At 36.2% G+C, this 26,713-nt stretch overlaps 1 protein-coding gene across 2 annotated transcripts in view; it reads left to right on the top strand.

Moving 5' to 3' along the window:
* The window catches only part of RYR2 (ryanodine receptor 2), a 391,308-nt gene that overhangs the window by 209,810 nt on the left and 154,785 nt on the right, over nt 1-26,713 (top strand). For both annotated transcript variants that reach the window (XM_032102227.1, XM_032102226.1), the window contains 8 exons: nt 192-325; nt 4,768-5,009; nt 8,347-8,539; nt 10,291-10,507; nt 10,727-10,831; nt 14,991-15,094; nt 19,212-19,295; nt 22,828-22,987. In XM_032102227.1, coding sequence (XP_031958118.1) covers nt 192-325; nt 4,768-5,009; nt 8,347-8,539; nt 10,291-10,507; nt 10,727-10,831; nt 14,991-15,094; nt 19,212-19,295; nt 22,828-22,987 — 1,239 coding nt within the window. The remainder of the gene's footprint in view (nt 1-191; nt 326-4,767; nt 5,010-8,346; nt 8,540-10,290; nt 10,508-10,726; nt 10,832-14,990; nt 15,095-19,211; nt 19,296-22,827; nt 22,988-26,713) is intronic.

The following is a 26,713-nucleotide window of genomic DNA, read 5'->3' as shown; positions in this document are numbered from 1 at the left end:
TCAAGGGAAGTGAGAATAATGTTTTAATGTTAGGAGAATTTCAGAATTGTTCTAAAATAAAACCACTGTGATGGATGAATTACATACCATTACTTGTCTTCCAGTAATAAGGTATAGAGCATTACATTGCCTGAAGTAATTAACAATGATAATGAAAAAGTATTTAAGATTAAAAGAATCTTTTTTTTCAGGTTTTGGATGTTTTGTGTTCTCTCTGTGTTTGTCATGGAGTAGCTGTGAGGTCTAATCAACATCTAATATGTGATAATCTCCTGCCAGGAAGAGATCTGCTCTTACAGACACGTCTTGTCAACCATGTGAGCAGGTACAAAGAAAAAGAAAAAAATCTGTATCTATGAACAAAGCAAAAGAACCTAACTTGTGCTTAAAATAAAGAGTCACTATGGAAAATCTCTTTTACTTCCAAAACTTTTGTTATGATATTTTATTCTTACTAGGATTTTAAATTCCCTTTGCAGTAGTGATTAAATTTGAAACGTGGGTCAGAGAGAACTGTCATAAGCTATAGCTGCCTGAAGCTGTTTTAAGTCTGCAGGGCTGTAGTGTCTTCTGAAGATTATGGTTCAGATCTAGCTGGGCATTCAAAGCATTGTCAGCTGATGTCCTGTGATTGCCTTTACATTCATGACCTTGTGAGGATTTCCTAATCACCCTTGGTCAAAATTAAGAATTTTGTGCCAATCACCTTCACCAGTGCCTGGAATATTTAGACAGTGCCTTCACCCTTCCTTCCACTCCAGAGTTTCAGAAGCTACCTTCAAGCAGACATTAATAACAAGATGAAGCTAGTAAAATCTTAAATTGGTAAAGTATCATTTACAAATTTTAAGTACATGTTTTTCCAGAGTTTTAATTTATGCTGAGGCTAAAGAATGTGGCTTTGTGTGAAGATCTGTGGGATCTTCTGTCTCAAACTTGTTAATTTTTAAAAGTCTCAATCACTTATTGAGAATGAAAATTGAAACACAGAAATAGTACTTATAATTCAGAGTCCATAGGATTTATTAGATGCTGAAAAGCATAAAAAGTCCACACTGTATAAGGAGGCTACTTCAGGCTAAAGGATCTGGGGAACTGATTGTCTCTCTTTACCTGGCATTGGTGGGGCCACACCTGGAATACTGTGTTCAGTTCTGGGCCCCTCACTACAAGGAGGACATTGAGGGGCTGAAGCATGTCCAGAGAACAGAATGGAGCTGTTGAAAGGTCTGGAGCACAAGTCTTATGAAGAGTGTCTGAGGAAACTGGTTTGTTTAATCTGGAGAAGAGTGGGCTCAGGAGAGACCTTATCATGCTCTAAAACTCCGTGAATGGAGGCTGTAGCCAGGTGGTGGTCAGCCTCTTCTCCAAAGCAACCAGTGACAGGGCAAGAGGCCATAGCCTCAAGCTGCACCAGAAGAGGTTCAGGTTGGACATCAGGAAGAGTTTTTTCATGGAAAGGGCTGTTAAGCGTTGGAACAGGCTGCCCAGGGAAGTGGTGGAGTCATCATCCTTGGAAGTGTTTAAGAAATGATTGGACATGGCACCTAGTGCTGTCGTTTAGTTGTCATGAAGATATTTGTTCAAAGGCTGGACTTGATCATGGAGGTCTTTTCTGGCCTCAATGATTCTGCAATTCTATGATTGAGCTTCTGAGATGACTTTGGATCTCATACAAGGAAAATAAACTTGTCTTTCCCAAATAAAAAAATAAAAAAAATTCAAAAAAAGCAAATTATTTGTTCCATATTTTTGCTTTGCATTAGAAAGTAGTGAATGAGAAGATTCTTATTCTTGCAATTATAAGGAAAAAAAATTTTTTTCAAAAGTCAATAAGACCAAGGAAACATTGAAGTAATTTAGTGTTAGGCTAAGACATGCATACCTTGACCCAAAAATATTTGACAAAAGAACTTTCTAAGGTATTACTGGAACTTTCTAAGATATTGGTGTTTAACATAGTTTTCCAGGAAATTGGAAAATTCTATTCACAAACCACTTTTGAACAAGAGTAATTTGGCTGATTAGGTTGATTAAATTGTGAGGTCTGGACAAAAGCATAATAAAGTGCTACTGTGTTCAGGCAAAAATGATTGGATTTGGTGATCTTGCTAATAATTTACAAATAATAGACTTTTCTGGAAGATAGCTTTTGTCAAACACATTTTGTTTTTAAGGTCATTAAATTTTTGACTTGGAACAATGCAAAGAGTACCTATACTTAAACATCTGGCAAAAGACAACCCATGCTTCCAATAAAACTAGTTATTTTGTAAGCAACCAGGTCAGCAAAGTCTGTTTTTGCACTTACTTGTATTTAACCACCCATACCAGCCCTTCTTCCTCCCCCCGTCATTCCCTCTACCAGGAAGCACACTGGGACTAGCTTAGAGCTACATTTTTGTTGATTAGTCAGCTTGAATGTAGAAACAAAATATTTATACAAGTAATAACCCAGTCTAGTGGAGGAATGTGAACACTACATACATTCAGTCTAGAAGTTTAAAAGCTTTTTGAGATACGGGTAACCAACCATTGAAGAAATATAGCTGGTATTGATTTTGGATACTTCTGTGCTCTATGGCTTTAATTCAAGATGGAATGGCTTTCTTAGTACAAAGCTGACACAGAAATGACTGTCTGGAGACAGATTTTTTTGGGATGAGAGTGTGTATTCAATATTATCCCAAAAATCAGATTAGAAAAGCATAGGTTTTTTTCCTTTTTTCCCCCCTTGTGACCTTTTAGATATGTGACTCTACATATTGCTATTTATCTAGATATTCTGGCCTTTTAAGTAGTCTTGTGAAGTACTGTAAAAAGAGTAGCAGTAGGAACATCACATTGATATTAAGGATTTCTACAGCCACTGCAAATTACTGAGTTATACAGGACTTGGAACAAAGAAGCAAGAGGTACAAGAGAATTTTGAAATAGATTGACACTTCACTTTTGTATCTTTTAAAATGTTATTTTCTTGAATGTATAGTCAGTGTTACAGAATGCAGTTTGCTATGTAAAATTAAACCTGCAATGTGTACTTACTACATTTACATTGGTAATTGGTTGAATAGCTGTGGGAATTTTTTTCTGCAGGATCTAACATCTATTAAATATTCAAACACATAAACTAATTATTACTGGTATCTGAGTGAGGATGCTGTTTCAGTTACTGAAGCGAACATTTTTTACTTAAAATGTATAGACCATTTTCACCAGAATAAATAAATGAATAAATAACTAAAAATGCTGCCTTCTGAGAGCTAGGGTCAGAGATATTGCCTGCAGGGTGCCTCAACTTGTCCAGAGCAAAGATTACCATCCATTGTTACTCTTCTCATGGGAGTATAAATGGTACTGCAAGCTGAAACCTGGACAGAATTAAGAAAGACTATAAAGCTTTGGGAGTGCAAGTGAAAAGTATTGGAGCTCAAGCTACCCCTTTTTCCATTTTACCAGTTAGAGGAAGAGGTGCAGACAGATATAGACATATAATGCAGGTCAGCTTTTGGCTTCATTTGCTTGGTTGATGTGGAATAAGTGGTGGACATTTTCTACCTGTATTTCTCCAAGCCTTTCCATAGTTTCCCATAGGCTCCTCCCAGAGAAACTGATGCCTTAGGGTGGAGACAAGGGGTCTGTGCAGTGGGTGGGCACTGGCTGCCTGGCCACACACAGAGGGGGTGGTAAATCCTTTTCAAACTGGAAACTGTCACAAGTGGGGTCCCCAGGGATGGATTTTGGGTCCAAGGCTGTTTAATATCTTCCTGAGTGCTCTGGGTGATGGGACCAATCTCCCCTGATGGAGCTTGCCAGTGATACCAAACTGAGTGGCGAAGTGGACACTTGGGAAGGGAGAGGCAGCCTGCAGGAAGACCTGCATAGGCTGGAAGAGTGGGCTAACAAGAACCTTACCAAGTTCAGCAAGGACAAATGTAATGTCTTGCACACGGGAAAACAGAATCCAGGAGTGCAGCACAGGCTGTGATCTGCCTGGCAGGGGAGCAGCTCTGTGGAAAGGGACAGCAAGCTCAGTATGAATCTGTGCTGCTGTGGCAAAGAAAGGCAATGGGATGTTGGGCTGCATCAACAAGGACATAAACAGCAGAGAGAAGGAAACCTTTATCCCACTTTATTCAGCGCTTGTCAGGCCACACCTGGAATACCGTGTTCAGTTTTGGTTGCTGCTATGCAGCAAAGATCTGGACAGGCTGGAGAAGGTCCAGAGGAGGTCCACAAAGATGACCAAAGGCTGGGAGAACTGAGTTTGTTCAGCCTTAAGAAATGAAGGCTTAGGGGAAACATTATCACTGCATTCTAGTATTTAAAGGGTTGCTACAAAGAAGAAGGAAATTCTCTTTCTGTAAGGAGTCACATGGAAAAGACAAAGGGTAATTGGTACAAGTTTCTCCTAGGGAGATTCTGATTGGAGAAAAGAGTAACATTTTTCCTGATGACAAGAATCAGTCATTGGAATAATCTCACCAGGGAAATGGTGGATTACCTAATATGGGACACTTATAAGACAGCAGGACATTGTGCTGGGCCATCTAGTCCTGACTGTGGTTTTGTCAAGAGAGGTTGAACCAGATGATCCTTGTGGTCCTTTCCAACCTGGTAATCTATGTGATTCCTTGAAGTAAAATTACTTCTGTTGTTTTAATCACACAAAACAAGCTTGAAATTTGAGACAATGAAAAGTATGCAGCAGTTCATCTTGTCCTTGAGATAAGATTTTAATAACTATTTTTATTCTTTCTGTTTAAGCATGCGACCCAACATCTTCTTGGGGATTAGTGAAGGCTCTGCCCAATACAGAAAATGGTACTATGAACTTATGGTGGACCATCTAGAGCCCTTTGTGACCGCAGAATCAACTCATCTACGAGTGGGCTGGGCTTCAACAGAAGGGTACTCACCCTACCCAGGGGGAGGAGCAGAATGGGGAGGAAATGGTGTTGGTGATGACTTATATTCCTATGGCTTTGATGGTCTACATCTGTGGTCAGGTATTCTCTTGGGTATTTTGTTGTTGTTGTTTACTTTTGTTTAAACATTATAATTGTGTTTGCAATCCCAGTAAATTTCTTTTCAACAGCAGCAAAGTGAATCAGTTATTTCAGCTGACACCTGGAACATACAGAAACACTACCCTATATCAGAATATGATTTAAACTGACATTCTGTATTGAAAAAAAATTGGTGTATATGAAGTAATGGAAATAGACTAGTAATTCATATTTCGGCCCAGGACTTTGCAGGGGGCTAGGAGGACTGTGTGTTCACAGTAACTATGAAGATTTTATTTAGACCTTCAAAGCTGCAAAAATTGAAGTATCAAAACCAGTCATCTGGATCTGTAATTCCTATATGGTAGTGTAAGAACAGTCTGAGACATTTAATTCACCGGACTCTCCATTTTTGATTTTTGGTTTGTTTTTTTTTCAAGACAGGTTTTTATTATTGGTCTTTAGAAGTTCAGAAATACTTTAGGTGTGAAGAAGATTTTTTAATATGTTTTTTGCCATACATTTAAAACAAGATTTTTTTTTTTGTAGTGATGTTTTATTTGCTTACATTAAGACTGACTGATTATTGCAAGACTTGCAGAATCACATTCCTAGCTTGCATATGATGTATTTGCTCTGGTATTCATCTTTAAAATGTTCTTGGCTAACTTTGGATCTATTTGTTAATAGTAATTTATGAATGAAGATTCTAGTGTTAGAGAAAGCTGAACTCTGTAAAGCATTTTTATTTACTGTTAATACCATAAATACCTTATTATCTCTTCAAATTGGATTAGCTCAGCAAAATCAGAATAATGATAGCTTGTTCTCTTTTTCTTAATCATTTTTCAGAAGGTTTAACTTTTGTGAAAAAATTCCCAGATATCATTTAGAATGGGTAGTCCTACAGTTAGACAGTCCTGAACTCCTTGAAAAGAGATCTTACTGTAATTTCACCTTGCTGAGAAAAATGTTTTTTCTTTTGATTTTTGAGAGATTATTGGGCAGTGATGAACTATAGAATTGGCTGAAAACTGGGAAAGGCTCATTGGACTGGCAGTTCTTTCCACTATAAAGATATGAACAGGTTTTCTAAAGCACCTTAGCAGACAAGAGAGACAATTTAGTGAGTCAGCTGCATCACCTAAAGTTTTTGCAGCATTGAGGCGTTGTGACTTGATACTTGGAAAAGAATACAGTTTTACATTTCAAAAGAATGTTCCAATCAAAATAGCAATGGATTTTATTAATAAATAATAGCATATCAATTGGAGTGGCATCTTAGGAAAGAAGGTGCTACTTTGCCTCTCATGTTTAGTGAGAATTACTTTGGAACAATGATGTATAATTAATGGTATCATTAAAAGTGTCGTGACTGAGTTTGACAGATAAAGTATTATTACAGAAGAACCAGAAAATAATGAGCTAACCACGACAGCTTTTGTACCTAAGGTCACTTTTAGGGAGGAAACAAAAGGTTACTGAAAACCAAAATTATTTTTCTACCCACTGCAAAATTTCCATCAGAAATGTAACAACAGAATAAATGAACAATTTTGTTTGTGGTTCTCAAGTCAGTAATCCTGCCGAAAAAAATAAGTCAGACCACCTTTGGATCTGCAAATTTTTGTATCTCTTGTGGATGCGGCTGGTAGATTTGAAAAGATGTGTGTCTTTCTTCACTGACGCTATTGTGTAACGCATACATACCTCTCAAACATGGAAAAACTTTAGGTAGTTGCATATTGAAAATCATGGCCTTTGTTTTGATTCTACAATCCCAGGCTGCATCTTGATAAGTCTCTGCAATGGTATTTTAAGAGTAACCTTCTTAGCATGAAACATTTATTGTATTAATGAATAGCAACAATAATTTCTGCCCCCAAGTTTCTGTTCTGGGCCAAGCCTTTATGAGAATCACATATAATTTACATTTGGTTCTTCAGTCCTGAGATGATGTACCTATTGTGGAGAAGTCACATAGGTCTTTAAAGTCTAGGGCCAGAAAAGGCATTGAGATAATTTGATCTACTGGGTATTCATCAATTACCAATACATATTTCTGTTAGCAGTCAGCCTTGCGTTATCTCCATAACTTATATTTGCCTAAATTTTAGTGTCTAAAACGGCATCTGGTCTCAAGTAGTGTGTTTTAAGGAGATGAAATATCCACTCTTCATTGGTAGCTCTTTCAGCATTTAGTTATCCCTGCCATTAAATAATTGTCCCTTTCTGTGATTTATTTTAAACTAACTCTCAGCTGTGATATTTTCATCTGGCAGTATCACAAAGTCATTTTACTGGTACAGAGTTTTGGAAGTGTTGGTATTTTTTTTCCTTGGGGGTCAAGGTGATATGTATAGGAAAATTCACTTGTAGAAAAATTATTGAGATTTACATTTTTGCTTCTGTTAAAAACAGAAGCTTCTTCTTGGAAATGTAGTGCTAGTTAAGTCCTTCATGTTTACAAAACTTGGACACCCCAGCTAAAAAGTTAGTGCTCTGTTCTTAGTATGCATCATGGCATATCTCTTGCAGGCAGTGCATAAGTTATTTTTGGAAAACATGAGTAGACATGTTTTCATACAGCTTCTATGGTTTTCCAAAATTCTGTGCAGTAGATGGCAGAAAATTTCAGACACAATCACTTTCTATTTCTGAATTCTATAGCTTATTTCTCTTGGGAAGAAGCTCTGCTTGTGTAAATGTAATTTGATGTAAAATAGAAGAATCCTTTAGAATTAATAAAAACTGATTAAAAATACATATATTACTGGATATATATGCCTCAAAATTTCATCTTTGTATATTGCTGAAAAATGCTGGTTTGCAGTTTAATTATGAAACTGAGTAGTATCATCTCATACAAGTTTGCAAGAGTACCATGATGTGGCCATTAACAGGGATTACCTAATTTTCCAGAAATAATTCACAGTGAATAGTTTTCTTTGTCAAATTATGAAGCATTCTTTAGAAAAGTATACTAAGTTTCATATTAGATGCTAATGGCTGTTTTCAGTTAGCACTTATGTATTGTAAGGAATAAAATGTACTTTTCTTGGTTTTGACTCTTTTTATGGATATCAGTAATTATTTTCACTTACATTAATGTAATTGAGTTTTATTATTTATGATTGAAATAGCTGTATTGACATGACTGTATGCTGCTATTCACTATATTGCAAGCTTAACATCGGGTCTTGGATGTTATAGGTTAGATATTTGTGTATTAATGTGTTTGTGCTCTGTAGTAATGTTTTTCTCTTTTTTTAGGATGCTGTGAAAACCAGAGGGGTTTTCATAAGTTTCACTAAATGTGTCTCTGTTACTTCCATAGGTTGTGTAGCACGAACAGTAAATTCTCCCAATCAACATCTATTAAGAACTGATGATGTTATTAGCTGCTGTTTGGACCTGAGTGCCCCCAGCATCTCTTTCCGAATAAATGGTCAGCCAGTTCAAGGAATGTTTGAAAACTTCAACATAGATGGCCTCTTCTTCCCAGTCGTCAGCTTCTCTGCAGGAATAAAGTTAGCATCCCATGGAGTTGTTTTTTTTTTTTTTTTTGCCTTTTTTTTTTTCCAGTCTGCTTTTTTTTTTCCCTGCATACATGAATATGCTGAATATTTCCCTGGATGTCTGCTCTCATTTCTCTTTCTGCCATCTGCTTTTTTGGCTAAGTTCCAGTTCTTGGATAGTGAGAGCTACAAAGAAGTCCTGAAGACACAGTGCATCTTTTGTTTTTCAGCACACCAGTGTATTCTGGTGGTTTGCAGACATATCTTAGAAACACCTTCTTAATAATTTCTTTGCTGACATATTGCTACACATTCACTCCAGGGTAGCATTTTGCATCAGCCTTTGATATTAAAAATATATTTTCCCTAACTCACCTGTTATGAGGTAGTAGCTATTATTTAAAGAGGCATTATTTGCACTTACCATAAGAAATGGTGGTCATACACTTTTTAGCAGCATGAGTTAACATGAAGTCGGTCTGTATTCTGGTTGTTGTATTGGTTTTCTATAAAATTTCAAGTCACACTTGAGGTACCAGACTTCTGCTTCCATGTATTGAGCAGTTTGAAATTATAATATTAAAAAAGATTGTGTGGTGTTCCAGCGGGGAGACCAGCTTTATCAGGACTGGTAAAGGTGAAGGCTGAAAGCTGATTTCTGTTGGAGGCAGAGCAATGCTCCGTGAGGGATCATTCAAAGAATACCACAGAAGCTAAGAGCAATCATATAGAGCACACACCCACCTCTTATTCCAAATGCAAAATACACGTCTTTAGACTTTGACTTTGATAGTACAGGAGATAAAATGTGGTAAAACTATAGATCTGCATGCTAGAAAATGCAAAATTATAAGCCTGCATTCTTTATTTCCGTTATCAGAGAAATTATTGAGATATTATTTGTGTGCTGCATGCAGTTTTTGAGTGTATACTGGTATAGCATTAACAAGAATCTTGTAAGATACTCAGTAAGCAGAAAAGAGACAAAATTCTTCTGGTTTAAGGCTAATTTTTTGGGTGTTTTTTGATTTCTTCGGGATGGCAATGTTCTAGGAAGATTTTTCAGTATTATGTCATTGCTATGTCACGTTGGTATTATGTCATTGCTATACCATTATTACCTCATTGATTGTATTTTACAGTAACAAAAGACCATGACATATTTACCTTTTTGTCGTGAATAAAAGAGCGCTTTCGCCTGGGTTTCCACTAATATGACAAATAGAAGTTTTAGGGAAGGAAATATAGGAGTTTTTGTATTGTGTCCTAAGGATTTAGTGTTTTGTGAGAGAAAAGAAAGAACCACGGGGTTTTTAGGCTCATTTCTCAAATGAGATTGAACAGAGGCTTTTCCTCGATGGACAGAGTTCTGAAGTGCTTGATTGATTACTCTGGGTTATAATCTCTGCCTTTAGAGACTCAAAAGGCTGCTGCTTGCTTTATAGTTGTGCTGAGTAAACTGATTATTCTCTCTCTCAGGGATTATTGGTCCCATGACTTAGAATGCCTTTGTTGAAGTAAAATTAACTAGAAAAAAGAATCATTTACTTTTCCCATGTTTTTTTCAAACTCCTGCATCATAAACTCCAGCAGCAGTTGGAGAAAATTGAACTGTAAACAATGCAAAGAAGCTGCAACATTGACTTTTTTCTCTTTTCTTTTTTTTCTTTTAAAATAGCATTTAATATTCTTTAGGCTTAGAGACTGATTAGGCTTTACCCCTGAGGTGTCTTGGTTATCTAAAGTAATTCTGATGTTTGCAGGGTTCGTTTCTTGCTTGGAGGTCGCCATGGAGAGTTCAAGTTCCTTCCTCCACCTGGATATGCTCCATGCTTTGAAGCTGTCCTACCAAAAGAGAAGCTGAAAGTGGAGCACAGCCGAGAGTACAAACAAGATCGTAGCTATACAAGAGACCTACTGGGTCCCACTGTCTCTCTATCACAAGCAGCTTTCACTCCAGTTCCTGTAGATACTAGCCAGGTATGGAAATGGAAAGATTGCATGTTCCTTTTTAAACACACACATATTATAGGCCTATGTTACTTTATTTGGTTGAATTTGCACTGTGTCCCAAACTTGATTTTTTCTTGGGTTTGTTGAGAGATCTGGTCTGTATAAAGTTTGTTATGAAAGTTTGGATGGCATGTCAAGCAACTTATTTGTAATAGCTTCTTCCTCTCTTATCTCTTCTCTCTTTAGATTGTTTTGCCTCCCCACCTGGAAAGGATTAGAGAAAAATTAGCAGAGAACATCCATGAACTTTGGGTTATGAATAAGATTGAACTTGGCTGGCAGTATGGACCAGTATGTATCTTCCAACTTAATCTTCTGTTAATTGCATAGTATGATTCAGCACACTGGTTTCAATGTACTAGCGGGACTGCATTTTTCATCATCTCCCCAAAATTAGTAAGATTTTAAACACCTTCCCACCGAAAGCATGTGGAAACCAACAGTGCTTGTGCATTTCTGAAAAAAAATTCTTGTATTAAAGCGATTTGGTGCTGAAGTTTTCAGTCTAACTGTCAGCACAGAAAGCACATAGTGAGTTTTTCACCTCCTATTTGTTCTTGGAGCAAGATGTTCAATTGACTGGTGGAGTAAGCCAATGAAAACAGTTATGCTTGGTTCTCTTTTCGTGTGCTGACTGACGTTACTCTTTTAGAAGTCCCAAATAAGTATTGCCTATAGGAAATTCCATTAAATCTGATTTTTGCCTTCCTTTTCTCCACTTTTTCAGTCTCGTGCCTGTATTAGGTGCTCTACATAACTATTTTCTTATCTCTTTCCTATTTTCATGGAGTATGAAAAAAAATTTGTTTTAAAGTCAACCAGTAAAAAATTATACAAGCTTGTTATTTGTATCCCAAATGCTGTTTTATGAAGAAAGATTGCTGTGAAGAGTATGTAGAAACATGCAGTAGGTACTAGATATGTGTAAAAACATGTATGTATTCTATTTTTGTTACTAAAAAGATTTTGGTCTTCTGAGGAGTTCAGGTTACAGATTAAGGTAAGTGGGCATAGGTATTGTGTGTATCTTACAGCAGTACTTAAAAATATATGATTAACAGAGAAGACCTCTAGATTTTGTTGTAGTTAATTTCCTCATCAAATCAAATGCAAAACCTCAGTTAAATTAATGTGTCAAAACATTTTAATTGTGGTGTAATCATACCAGCTGTGAAGCAATCTGCAGGAACTCTTAGTGTACCATTATGTATCATCAAGAGTCTAATTGTACAGTTGAACACTATTTAAACTATATATGATAAGTATTGAATTAAGCAGTGATAAAGTTAGTTTTGTTCAAAATAAAAATAGGTGTTAAAGCTTTTAAATTACCTAGTTTTCTCTATCTAGCTTTAGTGCATTGTGGTAGAATGTGCTTGCTTTGGGATTGTGACAAAGTATATGCTGATCATTTTCTGGAGGTTGATTTTTTTAATCATACTGGTTCCTCACAAATGATTTTATCAGTTTCACAGAATAAGGGACCCACAAGGATTATCAAGTCCAGCTCCTGCCCCCCACAGCACTATTCCCAAGAGTCACACCCAAACACTTCTTGAGCCCTGTCAGGCTTGGTGCTGTGACCACTTCCCTGGGGAGCCTGTTCCAGTGCCCAACCACCCTTTGGGTGATGAACCTTTTTCTAATATCCAGCCTAAACCTCCCCTGACACAACTTCAGGCCATTCCCTCGGGTCCTGTCACTGGTCACCAGAGAGAAGAGATCAGTGCCTGCCCTTCCCCTCACGAGGAAGCTGAAACTGCAATGAGGCCTCCCCTCAGTCTCCTCCAGGCTGAACAGAACAAGTGACCTCAGCTGCTCCTCATACGGCTTCCCCTCAAGGACCTTCACCATCTTCAGTGCCCTCCTTTGGACATTCTAATAGTTTAATATCTTTCTTACATTGTGGCACCCAAAACTGCCCCCAGCAGGTGAGGCTGCCCCAGTGCAGAGCAGAGAGGGACAATCTCCTCCCTTGCCTGGCTGGCGATGCTGTGCCTGATGCAGGATACACTTTGCCCTCCTGGCTGCCAGGGCACTGCTGCCTCATGTTCAACTTGCCATCAACCAGGATACCCAGGTCCCTTTCCATGGCACTGCTTTGTAGCATCTCATTCCCAGGTCTGTCTGCACATCCAGAGTTGCGCCATCCCAGGTGCAGAATCCGGCACTTTCCCTTGTTAAACTTCACATGCTTGGTGATTTCCCAGGCCTGTAACTTGTTGAGGTCTCTCTGCAGGGCCTCCCTGCCCTCCAGGGAGTCAACAGCTCCTCCCATTTTTGTATCATCGGCATTTAAGCCAGTTCTAGTTATCTGAATTCCTGCACTGCATCTACTGAGTACTGAGAGAAGGCATGGCACAGAAATTAGCTTGTTCATACGCACGCAAGTCCTCTAATATTAGATTTTGTCTTTTTAGTTCAGAGCAAGATGCATTATATGTAGTACCTAGTGGTGTTTTTTCACCAAGTCTAAAAGTTTAAAGGCAAATAGAATCTTTAAATGACCCTCCAAATTATTTAAAAAATCTGCTGTATCATTTTATATTCCTCCTACATATCTGCGTCATCAGATCTGTATGTAATACCACCAAAGTGATACCTGCTATTGCATATCATATTACTACTGCATTCTATGCATGTAATGAAGTAAAATAGCAAGCTAATGTAGAAAAATCATGGACTTTGTTAATTGGCTTGATTTTAAGTCTGAATACATGTTCTATTGAAATCAGGAGATGTATCTGCATATCGTTGTTTCTGTTCAGTGTCACTGCACATTTAAAACCAGCCACAAAAGTTAAGAATTGATGGGTGTCATGAGTTCTGCCACTGATATAATGTGTTTGCAAGGCAGTAGATTTTTATTTTGTACTCAGAAAAAAAAAAGAAACGGGAAGGTAACCCACCAAATATTTTGACTATATAATAGAATTATTATACATTGTAGTTGTAGAACAGAAATAGTGTCACTATAGTAAATTAATATTGGAATTCTGAGGAAAGTACCTGACGTCCAAGACTTAAGTTATCTGTACACAGATCTAAACTCAGAGACTATACTCAATTTTTTTTAATACAGATTACCATAGATCTTAGGAATCTGTAAATAAACGTTTCAGTGCTGCTAAAAGATAATTTTCATTTTATATTCTATTATTTTTCTAAGTAGTTTGACAGTTGAATTGCCTGTATTGTCTGTCCAAAGAATATTAATCCCATCAAATCAAGATAAATACCCCCTAGAGACTGTAAAGATTTTTCAATCCAAAACATAAACAAATGACTGCTGTTCAATCTGAGAATTATGTGCTGGGATCAAAATGCAAAAACTATGTTACTCAGAAATGTTATAGAGAAATGTGTTTGTTTTTCATGAGATTAAATAAATTAGGTTAAGTAGTGTAACGATCAATTTTGAAAAATTGTAACAGTTAGGTTTCTTAACTTCAACTGTTAAAATTCAGTTTTCCAGCAGAATTATCTGATTGATCAAAAATCAATAATGTTATTTTTCAATAACTTCCACTTTTCAGCTTTAAAGGTTAATATAAATGGTGAACTATGCTCCATCAAAGATTGACACAAAAATGTTATAATACATGGTTAAAAAATTTGTCTTAGCTGAGCAGATGTTAACAATTGCACTGGGGTCTTTTAGGTAATATTTTCAAACTAATGTATTTTATCAAGCCTTTGTAGGTGTTGTTGGCTGAACTCTAGCACAAGATGTTGAGAGCTGTAGAGTGCTTGATTATCCCAGCCTCCAAGGTTGACTTTCTTGGTTATGGCCAAGTATTAGACTAAAACTGTGTAGAAACAGAGAGGGTTAAAAATGGTTTTGATCAAATTTTTAAGTTCCTAAATGTAGGATTTTGTAAATTATAGTTGGTACTGCTCTCCTATCACTACAGTAAAAGTAAATTCCACTCATATGTGACCTCCGAACAGTCACATTCTGCTTCTGTGGTACTGGAAATAACAGAAACAAACATTTTCTGAAGTAAGAGATGGGGAAGATTTTTCTTTTATATTGTTATTTTCACTGGGTAAGGATTTCAGTACTATGTATATCAATGTATTTATACAAACTGGATGTAGAATTTTTCAAATATGGTGCTGAAGATGAGATGGTACTTTGTGGCTGTATGTTAAAACATAGATTGCACTGTTTTTGAACTTTGCATATTTCCTGTGAACATCTGTATAGCAGCATGTACAAATTAGCATTTATTCCACTTGAGATATGCAAATCTGAAGTTTATTTGAAAATGCAAATTCTGCATTGCTTGAACACAATGACAATGCTCTGAGTATACAGAATACTTTCTGTTTTGAAGTATTGTCCAGTTTGAGTAACTCTGACAGGATCAGCTTTTTGATTGGACTGGTTTTAAATTTCATTCAGTTTTTAAGGCATGTTAAGCTTATTTCTTTACTGTTTTTTCAGGTTAGAGATGACAACAAAAGGCAACACCCATGCTTAGTGGAGTTCTCGAAATTGCCGGAGCAGGAAAGAAATTATAACTTGCAAATGTCACTTGAAACACTGAAGTAAGTTGCTAGAACTTTTGAAGTTTATAATTAGAGTTTCTTAAGGAGATGCAATTTCCAGAATTATAAATTGACATGCGAATTAAAATTTGATGTGTAGGTGAGGGTAATATGCAAATGAGGGCGTGAGATACATTAATGAATTATGTATTTGGCACTGAAAAATGACTTTGATAGTCTTTTTAGAATTATTGTGGTAATACTGATTGTGAAATGACAATTCAGACAGTTTTCATCTAGGAGGAAAATACTAGATCCAAGCTTTGAAAAAAAAGATCTTTACTTCTTATTTGGTTTAATTCAATTTTGTTTAATTATTTTTAATTTTCTTTATTGATAAAACACACTTTGATGCTCAATAGATATTTATTTTTTGCACATGACTAAATTAAGAACTTTGCTTCAGGAGCCCTTGCTGCTATTTCTGTGTTGTCTGTGCATGTTGCCACAGAACAAACAGTAGGAGGCATTCCCTCCTTTTGTGGAAGGAAGCTCTCCAGTTGGAATGCTAGAAAATTTCATTGGGACGTTAAAGGGTTTGTTGAAATAATCTAGTTTTCTGGTTCACAAAGATACAATTTCTCACCTCAGCTTTGTCAATCAAGGAGGTGTGAGTTCTTGCTTTGCTGTGAATTAATTAAAAAATCTGTTACTGTAAGTAATTTCTTCCATATGTAACATTGCATGTAGCCAACATGTAAAAATATTTCTCAAACTGATAAATGCTCGATGGTAGATGTGGTTCTTCAGTCACCCATATCTGAAATCTATTCTTTCTTTTTTTTTTTCTTGTTAGAATACAGTTGCTTTTTCCTATTCAGGGAGTTGAAAAAGGATGAACGTCCACACGTGATATTACCTTTCTGGAAATATTTAATTATTAAAATATTTGCCGTGTAAACTGATAGTGCAATATAGTGTTTACACTCACAATAAAAGGACTTGATGTCCTCATAGTAGAAAGGTATGCAGAACACTCCTTCAAGAACTTCTTGCAGATTTCTTTTCAGGCCAGCTTCTCTGCACTATTTACTGATCTACTGTTCCCACAGTAAATAAACTACTCAGTGAAAAACATATTTATGACCATAAGTGCTAAGCAGTTTCTGGAGGGATATTTTGCCGTTATTTAGAGGTAAAGCATTCAGAGAGAAATTGAACTGGAAGCAAGAAAGTAAGTTCAGATTTTCTACGGGTAGACATTAGAATTACAAGGAAAGTTTTTGAGCATTTCCTGTTAGCAGAGCAATGTGCTAGGGATTCAGAATACATTCTTCCTTTCTATTTTATGAAACTACAAAAGATGATGTCATTAACATTCACTACAGTTGGATCTTTTCCTAGAAAACTCTATATAATATGGCTCAGGCTGCAGAAAAATCATGCTCTCTTAATTAAATGCACGCTGCTAATGTTTCACTAACTATTGAAAAAATTAAATCCTTGCATGATTTCTGGTTCAGGATTCAGTACTTTTCTAATCTAACCCTGTCAAAACAAACAAAAAAAGCTTTCGTTTTATAAACCTACAAGTTATGGATTGCTCTTTTTTTAGTAATTTTTTGCTTACTCTAGAAAGAGTCTTTCCATTTAATGGATAGTGTCCGAAATATAAAGCATTCAGTTTTTCTGTGTTTTTTAAAATTTGTATGCTTACTGAACTAAGTCGTCTTTACTTTCTTATATTAGTTGTTTTCTGAAAAATGAAGTTCTAATTTTGTAGTATCGAGTTGTATTTATCATGTAGACATCTGTTGCACAGGGACTAGGAGAGTCTTGCTCAGTTTGTTTCTACAAGCTTGAAAATGTGAAAAAATTAGTGCACTAATCACTTCTAGGTGATCGATAGGTGACAACTTGAATTGTAAGCTATCTTGACTATTTCTGTACTAGATGTGTCTAATCTACTAGCTGTCAACCTTGATGGGAGAAAAAAGGGAAAGAAAATGTTATTTAAAAACTCCTAATAATTTTCTTTATAATTTACCTCAAACTGCATACTTGAAATAGTTGCAAGACATCGAGAATAATGCTGACTGTAATTGTGTTTTCCTTGGTGGTTTGTTGTCAGTCTTGCTGCCAGATGAGAGAGTTAGAAACCAAGGAAGATTCATATTATCTGATACACCATTTCTTTTCCATATATTGGATCTGTGTATATTTTTCTGTACAACTGAATACTTTTATGAACTATAAAAATTACATACTGTATGAAATGTCAAGATGCAGGAATGAGTTGCCTCTGAAAATGTCATGGGATTAAAATATGCTTATTTATACTGTTTCTGCACATTCTTATATTTTATAGTCTGGTCTTGTATTTTTTTTTGTTGTTGTTCTTGCTTATTATTTTGTGACTAACTTTCCCATTTCTATGTATTTACTCAGTCTTGTGTGATAATTACTTGTATCATTGTGATGATGAGAGTTGCATTCAGGCACTTTTATTTTTCTTGCTTAGGTTTGAAGTGCATTAATGGTCTTTCAGATTCTGCCGGTACAGTCTGTCATTTTATCCTCCTATGGCACTCTTATTTGAATTTGTTTTGTTTGGGTAGAGATAATTCCTAGCTTACATTACAAGAAAATTAGGGTTACCAGAAGTTAGCATTTCACGATTAGATATGTTCTCCTACTTATGCTGGTGATAGCTGCATAGGAATCACGTACTATTTATGCCAGTTGAAATTTAGCTGCATGGAGTATTCTTAGCAGTTGTGTGTTTTGCAGGAAGGGGCCACTGGATATTAGTTTCCTCATTTCTGATTTTACTGTCTAATTTTAATTCAGGGTTCACAGTCCGTAACAGTGGGACTTACTTCCTGTAGCTAGCACTAAAAATATGCTGTAAGAATGTCCTTGAAACAGACAATTCATCTGCCTAGGGAAATAATGTTACAAGGGTATTTATGCTCTTTTTTTTTTCTCCAGTCAGTTCAAGAACAGTAAATATAGTTAAAGCAAGACTAGAAAATATTGTTTTAGCTAGTGGCAAGAACAAATAAAAACCTTGTTTGACACCTTTCTTCCACTTCAGGAAAATTTGGAATGGAGTCCAAGGTATTTACACCTGTGATTTCTTCTGTTACCAGTTTCTATCAAAAATATGGTTATCATCCTCAGGTTTTGAGGAAATTCTTATCAGACTCCAAAGTTAAGTCTCTGACTTTTGTCTAGGATTTCTATTGATTTCAGTGTAAATATTTTAGTAATGCACCTAGACTAAAGAAAGACTTTATAAGCCAACATTGAATATAAATGCAGAAACAAATAATTAGTAACTTACAGATCAAATCCTGTAGACAAATGAGCCTTAAAATTTATGCTGCTGAACAGTGTGACTATAAGGAAGGGAAGAAGTCTGAAGTAATCAAAAAATTAGTTAATACTGTTGAACCTGGTTTAAGGTTATATAAATATTTGTTTTCTGAAATGAGCTGCATTTTGCAGAGTCAGGCCACAATGGGCTGGTTCAGTGGCTCTGTGGTATAAGCCTTGTGGTAGATACATGACACACTGTCTAGCTTGAATAAGATGGCAGTTTTGCCCTAGTGCTTATCATATACTGTGCTGTCAGTTCTCTCTTCAGTAGTGTGTCCTAAAAAGATGCAGATCCAACTGAAATCTCTAAATAATAGCTTCCTCAGAAAGAAGACACATTCTGCGAATAAGTGATATTTTTTGCCTTTTTTCTTTTTATCACCTGTGATATAATTAACAAAACATTAAAAGATGTGGATATGAAGCAGTATGAATGAGTATGTCAGTTATATGAATAAGTATATAAAACAGAAAAAATATTTCACGGGCAGAGAATCTTCAAACTGATACCTCATAGATGAAATATACTGTATGACAGTTCCATTTTGAAGTACCTTACTCATATTTTTACTAAAAATTTTAGGAACATCTTGTGGCATTTTCTTAGCTCTATCAGAAAGCTTATTACATATAAAAAAAGGCTGGTGTTGATCTTTCCATACTATATTGTGGTAATTTCCAAAGGTCTCATTTGTTTTATAGTGCTGTTTGTAGGCACTACAGTATGCCTTTAAACAGTAGGAATGCTAAATGTAGAAACACTGTCAGTAATTAATCTCTGATTTCTGTGCCCTAGAACCCTGCTGGCATTAGGCTGCCATGTTGGAATTGCTGATGAACGTGCTGAAGAAAAAGTGAAAAAAATGAAACTTCCAAAGAAGTAAGTTGAAATTGTTAAGCAGCGTAAATTAAGAGCCTAACTCTATTTTAACAATTCCATATTTACACTGCTAGTTTTATTAGTTCTTGGGCATGCACGTACATGCATGAATTCTCAGGAATTTTCAGAAATATTCGCATACCTTCGTTCATGGTTTATCTTCCAGATATTTGTCACCTGATGTATAGACAAATTTTAGGTTTTTCTGTCCTTCATTGGAATGTGTGACATTCACTGTTACATGTTTCTTTTATATATGGTGTGTACCAAAGAGACTTTGTAAAGAATTTTTACAGAAAATTTGTCAATGTATTTTACTGTGCTGCAGATATTTAAAGGCGACCCTTTTGAAAGTTCTCAAATGGCCATGACTTGAGGTGTAGAGAACTGGTACAATCACCTGACTTTTTTTCCAAGAGATCTGTTGGCAGCAGCATTGGTAAGACAGGGCTTAGCCTGGTATGGTGTAGTGGCCTCTGCTACCACAGCTCTGAAACCAGCTGTCATGGCCCAGCCAAGTTGTCCTGGCTTCTTAGCACCAGTGCACTCCACCACAGTATGGGAATGAAGAATTTGGGAATTTGAACACAGTTGAGATAATAGAACTATGGTTTCATATGCCTAAATGACAGCCTTACTGCCCAACTTACCCTTGAGCCCATGGGATGAAGGGGGATTATATAATACGTAAAAAATTGGAAAAGTAAAGGTCACAGTTTTACTAGGAGAGAACTTCTGTATGGTCTGTTATTCCTAAATTTAAGTTAATAATTTAGTTTCCTTGGTTATGACTCAGAGCAATGGTAAGTGCTGTTGCTGAGTTCCTGCCACCAGTAGCACCTCATTGCTCTTTGCAGGAATGTGCTCTGTGCAGAAATAGCTGTTCCTCTGGTATTGCATATCTCCATTACTCACAGCAATCCTTCACTGACCCATACTTTGTATTACATGCGGTCCCCGAGGCCAGTGTAATAACCTTCAGCACATGTTTAACTAAAGCATGCCTTCTTTCTTCCTTTTGTGAGCCAAAGTTTTTTGCCTCATTCTGGCAAGATTCCTGCAGTCTTCTAGGTAAGACTACTACTAGAAGATATCTTTAAGAACCTGGACCCTCAAGCCTTTGATATCCACCACACTGCACAGATTTGCATACCATTGATATTACAATTTCAGAATCCCTCATGTGGTGGCTTTGCCAGAATGAATGGAAATAAAAGCAAGGTATTAATTTAAGTTCCCCCCCAAACTGCTCTTCAGTTTTGGTATCCCAAAATAACTGTATATCTCTCAAAGAAGAAATATCTAGGGCCTTCTGTATTTTCATTCTGAATTTCCTGGGCAGAAATATATGTGCATTTGCAAGATTGTTCAAATGAATCAAATTTCCTGCTTTTGAAAAACTGCAGCTAAATCTCAAGTGTGAAGAAATCATGCTTCCTAATATAAGAAGACCAATAATGTTGAGTGTTTTTAATGTCATTAGCAGTCGTAACTGTAGAAACCTGAAGTCATACCATACATACAAAGTCAGGATTTTGATATCTCACATGTAATAGATTGAAAAAACTAGCAAAAAGGAAAGAAAAACATTGTGGCAGTATTCTTAAAAGCTCATGCAGGGGAGCGTGACAGGAAAGAGCACAGTAATTGCCAACCTGACAAGTGTGCTAATTTCATATGTTTCACTGTTTGCATTACTGTCTTCTTTTACTCATCTCATTGAAGTGACTTCACAGATACCTGAGGAGAGGTAACTGTGAGGGCAGTTAACTCCTGTGTGGGCCTTGCTGTAATAGAAACCTGCAGATTGGGAACTATGTGGATGGCTGATTTTGGAATGATGTTCTTGAATTGTTGTTTTCAAACTTAAGCTTTTTCTTTTTACTGTGGTAATTTTGAAGGAAGATCCAACCTCTTATTTATAGATGGTAACCCCCTTAAATACCTGGTTGTTTTAAATTATTGTTTTCAACAAATAATTTGTTTAAATGTGTTTTAAAATGGTTGTCACAGAACAGAATTAATTTAGATTTGTAAACTATTTGAATATTTTAGAATATAAATGGAGATAAATACTGTTTAATTTTATGGGTTTCTCTCTGTCCGTACAAATGAAGAAAATTACCAAATTGTTTAGAAAATAATTGAGCAATTATTTAAACTAGCCATTCTTTATACACTTCAGGGTGTATAATTTCAATGAGAGAATGTTGTTTATTTTCACAGACTCCTTTTGTTTCACCCAAAATAGTGCTTTGTATGCTGGAGGAGAAATAGAATCGTAGAATCATTTTGGTTGGAAAAGACCTTTAATATCATGAGGTCCATACTCAGAGATATTTAGGGTACGTCCATCCTCAAGGTCCAGCCTGTTTTTTCCTGGGACAACAGGAAAGCCTGAGATCTGGTACCAGGAGAGCCTCTGCTCCCCCTGCAGCCCCAGACCTGCTGTCTGCAGGCTGTTTTTCACACTTTTTTCCCCCTTTCACTCCTCTCTGCCAGTGAAGCTCTTCACCTTTTCTTAAAAACATTTTTCCAGAGGCACCTCCAGCATGGCTGAGGTACATGGCTTTGGCCAGCAATGGGTGCCTTTTGGGGCCAGCCAGAACCAACTGCGTCAGGTCATGGAGGCTGCCCCTTGGGCACAGACACCCTGTACAGCCCCTGTTTGTCTTCCCCCACAGTCTTCTCTTCCTGCTCCTCTTTCCTTGTATGTTCCCTCATCAGCTGACGTAAGGGGGGACTGTGTCCACCACCATGGTGGTGCCACATAGTGCTGTAAGTTTTCATTGTAGATTTAGTAAGTCCTGTTGTGCTGCATCCATGACCATATGCTTTACATCCTTTTTTGAAGATTTGCTTGTAAGTAAATTAGGAGATTTCTGTAATTAATTGGAAGGGAACAACTTTATAAAAGTAGCATTTCTAGGAGTGCTAAAAAAATTGAGGAAGCTGCCTTTCTATTCTGAAGTCATGCTTAAATTTTAAATGTTTGCTCTTATGATTTGAAGGATAATTAAGGTATGAATTATTATGAAGAAAAACTTTTAAGGTGGATTTCATAACTGTTCTTGAGCAGGCCATTTGACCTGCTCTGTCTCAGCATCCCTTTATGTAACAGGAAGAATAGATTTTCTCATTTCAGTGGGAAGTAGATAGAATTTAATAAGTATTGCCATCTGCTCAGAGATAGCAATAATATTGTTGATATAAGCATTTAGATAAACAACAGCTTAATCTACTACTTTGAATATGTGGCATTATTGAAATACTTTAAAAACATTTTTAGTTTAGACCATTTTGACCCTGGTCATTTCATTACCAGTTACTTCATCCCATCAAGATGCAATTAGCTTGAAAGAGAATCAAAAAGAAATCAGTACTCAAATGTACATTATTACTCTTTATGTCCAAAGGCAGATATCACATTTATATAGATATATTGCATAGATGTTATTTCTTTCTTTTGTGGTTTCTATTAATCTTTTTTTCTTGCTGAAAAAGTAACTGCAAGTTCTGTTTTTCTCAACAGCTATCAGTTGTTGAGTGGATATAAGCCAGCACCCATGGATCTGAGTTTTATCAAACTGACCCCCTCTCAAGAAGCTATGGTGGATAAACTAGCAGAGAATGCCCACAATGTGTGGGCAAGGGACCGTATAAGGCAAGGCTGGACATACGGCATCCAGCAGGTAAGTGCTGACTTCAGACACTTAAATTTTATCTATTGAGATATTTCACAGCTAAATGGAAATAATGGTGATACACAGCTAATGAATGCAAGTTTTTCAGTCAAAGAAAACAAAAATACATAATTAAAGCAATCCTGCTAAACAGCAGTATGAGACTCTTCTACAAGCAGTATTAAAAAGCTTGGTGGTATATTCTTGTATGCTGTCTAGATCTCAGGGTGAGAAAATTGCGTGCAGGATGCTAATGTGCTCCAGTATTTTAGGAAATGTAAATACTGACTTTCACTAGGGGAATCATTTAAATGTTTGCAGTTCTGGGAATTGAATAATTTTGTTTATCCAGGTAAATCAGAATGTAAACTTCTAGTAATAACTTTGCTAATATGTTATAATTCTGGCAGAAGCCGTGTTTAACTGGGTATAGTTAAGTCAGTCTCAAAGTTCCAGTCCTACTTTAGTTGTTTCAGTGAATAGGAATATTATTTGGTGGTTATCACAATGTGCTACAAAGGAGGGAAGTAAGAATAAGGCAGGGTGGATTATTAAAAGCAAAACTCAGGTTCTTTGGTTTCTTTAAAAAAAAAACCCAAACAAGTCAATTTGATATATCATGAGCCTTATTTAGTATTTTTGAAGACAGCTTCTAGATCAGTTTTCCCCTTAAGATTTTCTGTTCTTTTTGTGTTTGGTTATGAATTTTATATACAGAAAGGTCTCTTCATTTGCATTAATAAATATGTAGTAGCATTTCACAGTGAAATTTTAGGACAATTCACCCCATGAGGAAAAAAAAGAGTTTTCATGGTTTTGTGCTGAGCATAAAAGATCAGTATCTTTGCAAAAATGAGAAACAGCTGTTTTTCAGGTACATACCCTTTTCTTCCTACACAGAGCGGTTTAGTTTTTGACAAAAATTTGAGTTATACATTTCAGTGCCACACATGTCAAATTCTAAGGACCAAAATTCATTCTACTTGCAAAACTTCTGTATAAAATAATAAAATAATCTAGTTTTATACATATTAAGTTAAGCACTTAACATCATCAGATACAGATATGCGTACGTGACAAAATATATCCTGCATATCTGCATTTCAGCATTGTTCATTATAGAATCGTCCTGTGAAGCTGTCACTGTGTTACTTTGCAAGCTATTTTGGAAATCTATGTTCTGTATTTGGCTCTAGACAGAGAATGAGTCAATTCTTCTCTTTGCAGACTGGAATACAAGTAATATTCCCTACTAGGAAAACACTGAAGATAATTCAGTGTTTGTGCAAGTCCCCTGCTTACCCCAGGATTAAATTTTCCCATAATACTGTACCTTTAAGTAAGAGAAGGTAGCCCTTTGAAGTGCTGTTAACATTTCTGATGGAATATGAATTATGAGAAGTGTTGGAAGTGATGATTTTCTGTTGTCAGATAGGGGGAGGGGATTAATTTGTTTTGAACTCACTATTTCAATCCTGTGTTTATGGAGGCAGTGCACAATTCGTTTCTAGAATGAAAAACTGTATGCTCAAAAGAAATATTTCTGATATATTAAAGAATGCACTCAAAAATTTATATCATGTCTCCCATATTTTTTATTCTTCCACAAGGCAGTAATTTTCAATACAGGACCTTGCCAACTGGGAGTTTTGAAATGAATGGAAGTTGGGAAATAGTTACAACTTTGATAGGAACTTGACATAGTCCAAAATTAAATTTAGTTTTGCAACAGAATTTATTGGTTAAGATGAAGTTAAGAAGTTTCTGGAATCAAATGCATCTCTTAGCTAATTACATTTCTTAGTAGCATTGGGAAAATTTAATCCCATGACTCATATGTAGTGAATAAGATTTCTTAGATCTTGAAGACAGTTTAACCTACCCTTTGTATCTCTGTCTTCGAAAAAACCCACGAATAATTTTGCCTTATTTATTGGAGTGAATTTGCAGCTAAATTGCATGTTTTCTGAATTAGTGAGGTACTAAGTTGGAAGGTCAGTTAAATGATGATGTCAAAGACTTTCCCAGTGTTACTGATTTGAGAACGGTATGTAAAAGATGTAATGGGAGTGGGTGACAATGAAAAAAATTTCTCCTTTACATCCCCACAATATTTTTATTATACATTGTCTTTATGTATGTTTTGGTGTGCCTGTTGATATAGAAGGTTCTGCATTTGAAGAGGTATGATGTGATAGTCATAAATCATTAGTCTTATTATGCTTCCCAAAAGGCAGTGGAGTTGCTCCAGGCCACAACCTGGGTTTAAAAAAAAACAACCCAATCCCTGCCAAAAAATTAATCAGAAGAATCTTGTACGGGATATAACCTAAAAGTAAACGCTTCAGCTTAATGTCAGAAGAATCATGAAGTCTGTCTTATGTTCTCAGTGCTGTGCCTAGGCAAAGAGACGAAACTTACTGTTGAACCTAAAATATTGTGGCCCTGTGAGGAGACATTTTTGAGTCTAACAGGGAGAGAGCAGAGAGGGGAAAAAAGAGGATTCATCTACTCACTGAACAGCTCTCTGTATTTTATCTACTGACTCCTAAAACGATTTCCTGAGGGGAAACTCTTGGGACACTTGGCCTTGGAACTCTGGCATTCCCTAGGCTCCCTTCCTAATAAATGTCCTGCTCACTGGATGACAAAGGTCAACATGAAAATGAAATCTGTGCTCACTTTTTAAAATGTATAGTTTGGTGTGAGAAATCTCATGGAAAAGAGCTTTATTTCCAAACCCCTTAGTCTTATTATACTGAACGGTGCATTACCCATTTTTCAAGAGTTTTTTAAAAATTGACTTCATAACCTCAAAGGTGTCTGACTGGACAAATAGGATTTAGGTATTTTAATCTGTTCTGATGGCTACAGACAAGATTTTGTATAAAAAAGGTTATTGGAATGGTTGCCCCTAGTTAAATTTTCAGAAATTTTTTAAGTAATTGGTGTGGATCAAGCTCTGATTTTGACTACCAGGTTGTGCTTAGACAAATGCTTCTGCTCTAAATCTTGACTGAGCTTACATATATCTGATAAATATATAACTGTTCTTCCTTATCAAGACAAAGACAGTTATGGGCATGCAGAGAAGAGCCTGGAAAATGTAAAACTAAAAATCTTAAGTGCCTATTAAACTGATCACATTTGGAGTTGGAAATCCACTTAATTGGGGTTTTGCAGTACTGAGTGCTTATGCTTTAAGCATCCAAGTATTTTTTTTGTGTCTGCTTCATTCAAACTGACTAAACACTTTTGTGTGCTGAGTTGTGCACTGTTGTTGAGAATGTAGTGCAGTGGTGCAGTGAACAGTGTCATAGTTATACTTTCAACAGAGAATGATTGTTAAAGGTAAACAAGAGCTCAGAAATATTCATGACCTTCAGGAAGCAGATTTACAAGATCAACAGTGTACTTTATTCCCTTATTCTTGGCAGGTGAGTTACTGCAGTCTCATAGATAGTTAAATAGGTAGAAGATGCCCTTTCCCAACAATAATACATCCTGCAGAAGCTGCCATGCTTCGGATGCTGATGTTGATTTGCTCTTAATTCCATAATCTTTCTCTTTTCAAATAATTATTTTTTTTTCTTCTGCAGAAAAAACCAACAGCTGAGTTTCAGGATAGCTTACAATGTACAGATAACACATACCATTTATTAAAATCCATAAGAAGAGAGCAGAATAGCAAGGTGCTCTTTCCTGGGTGCAGTGCAGAGAAGCTTCTAATTTAGC

This window comes from Corvus moneduloides, chromosome 3, assembly GCF_009650955.1.
Source record: "Corvus moneduloides isolate bCorMon1 chromosome 3, bCorMon1.pri, whole genome shotgun sequence".
In the NCBI taxonomy this organism is placed as follows: Eukaryota; Metazoa; Chordata; class Aves; order Passeriformes; family Corvidae; genus Corvus; species Corvus moneduloides.
This window is presented reverse-complemented; position numbering and strand designations above follow the sequence as displayed.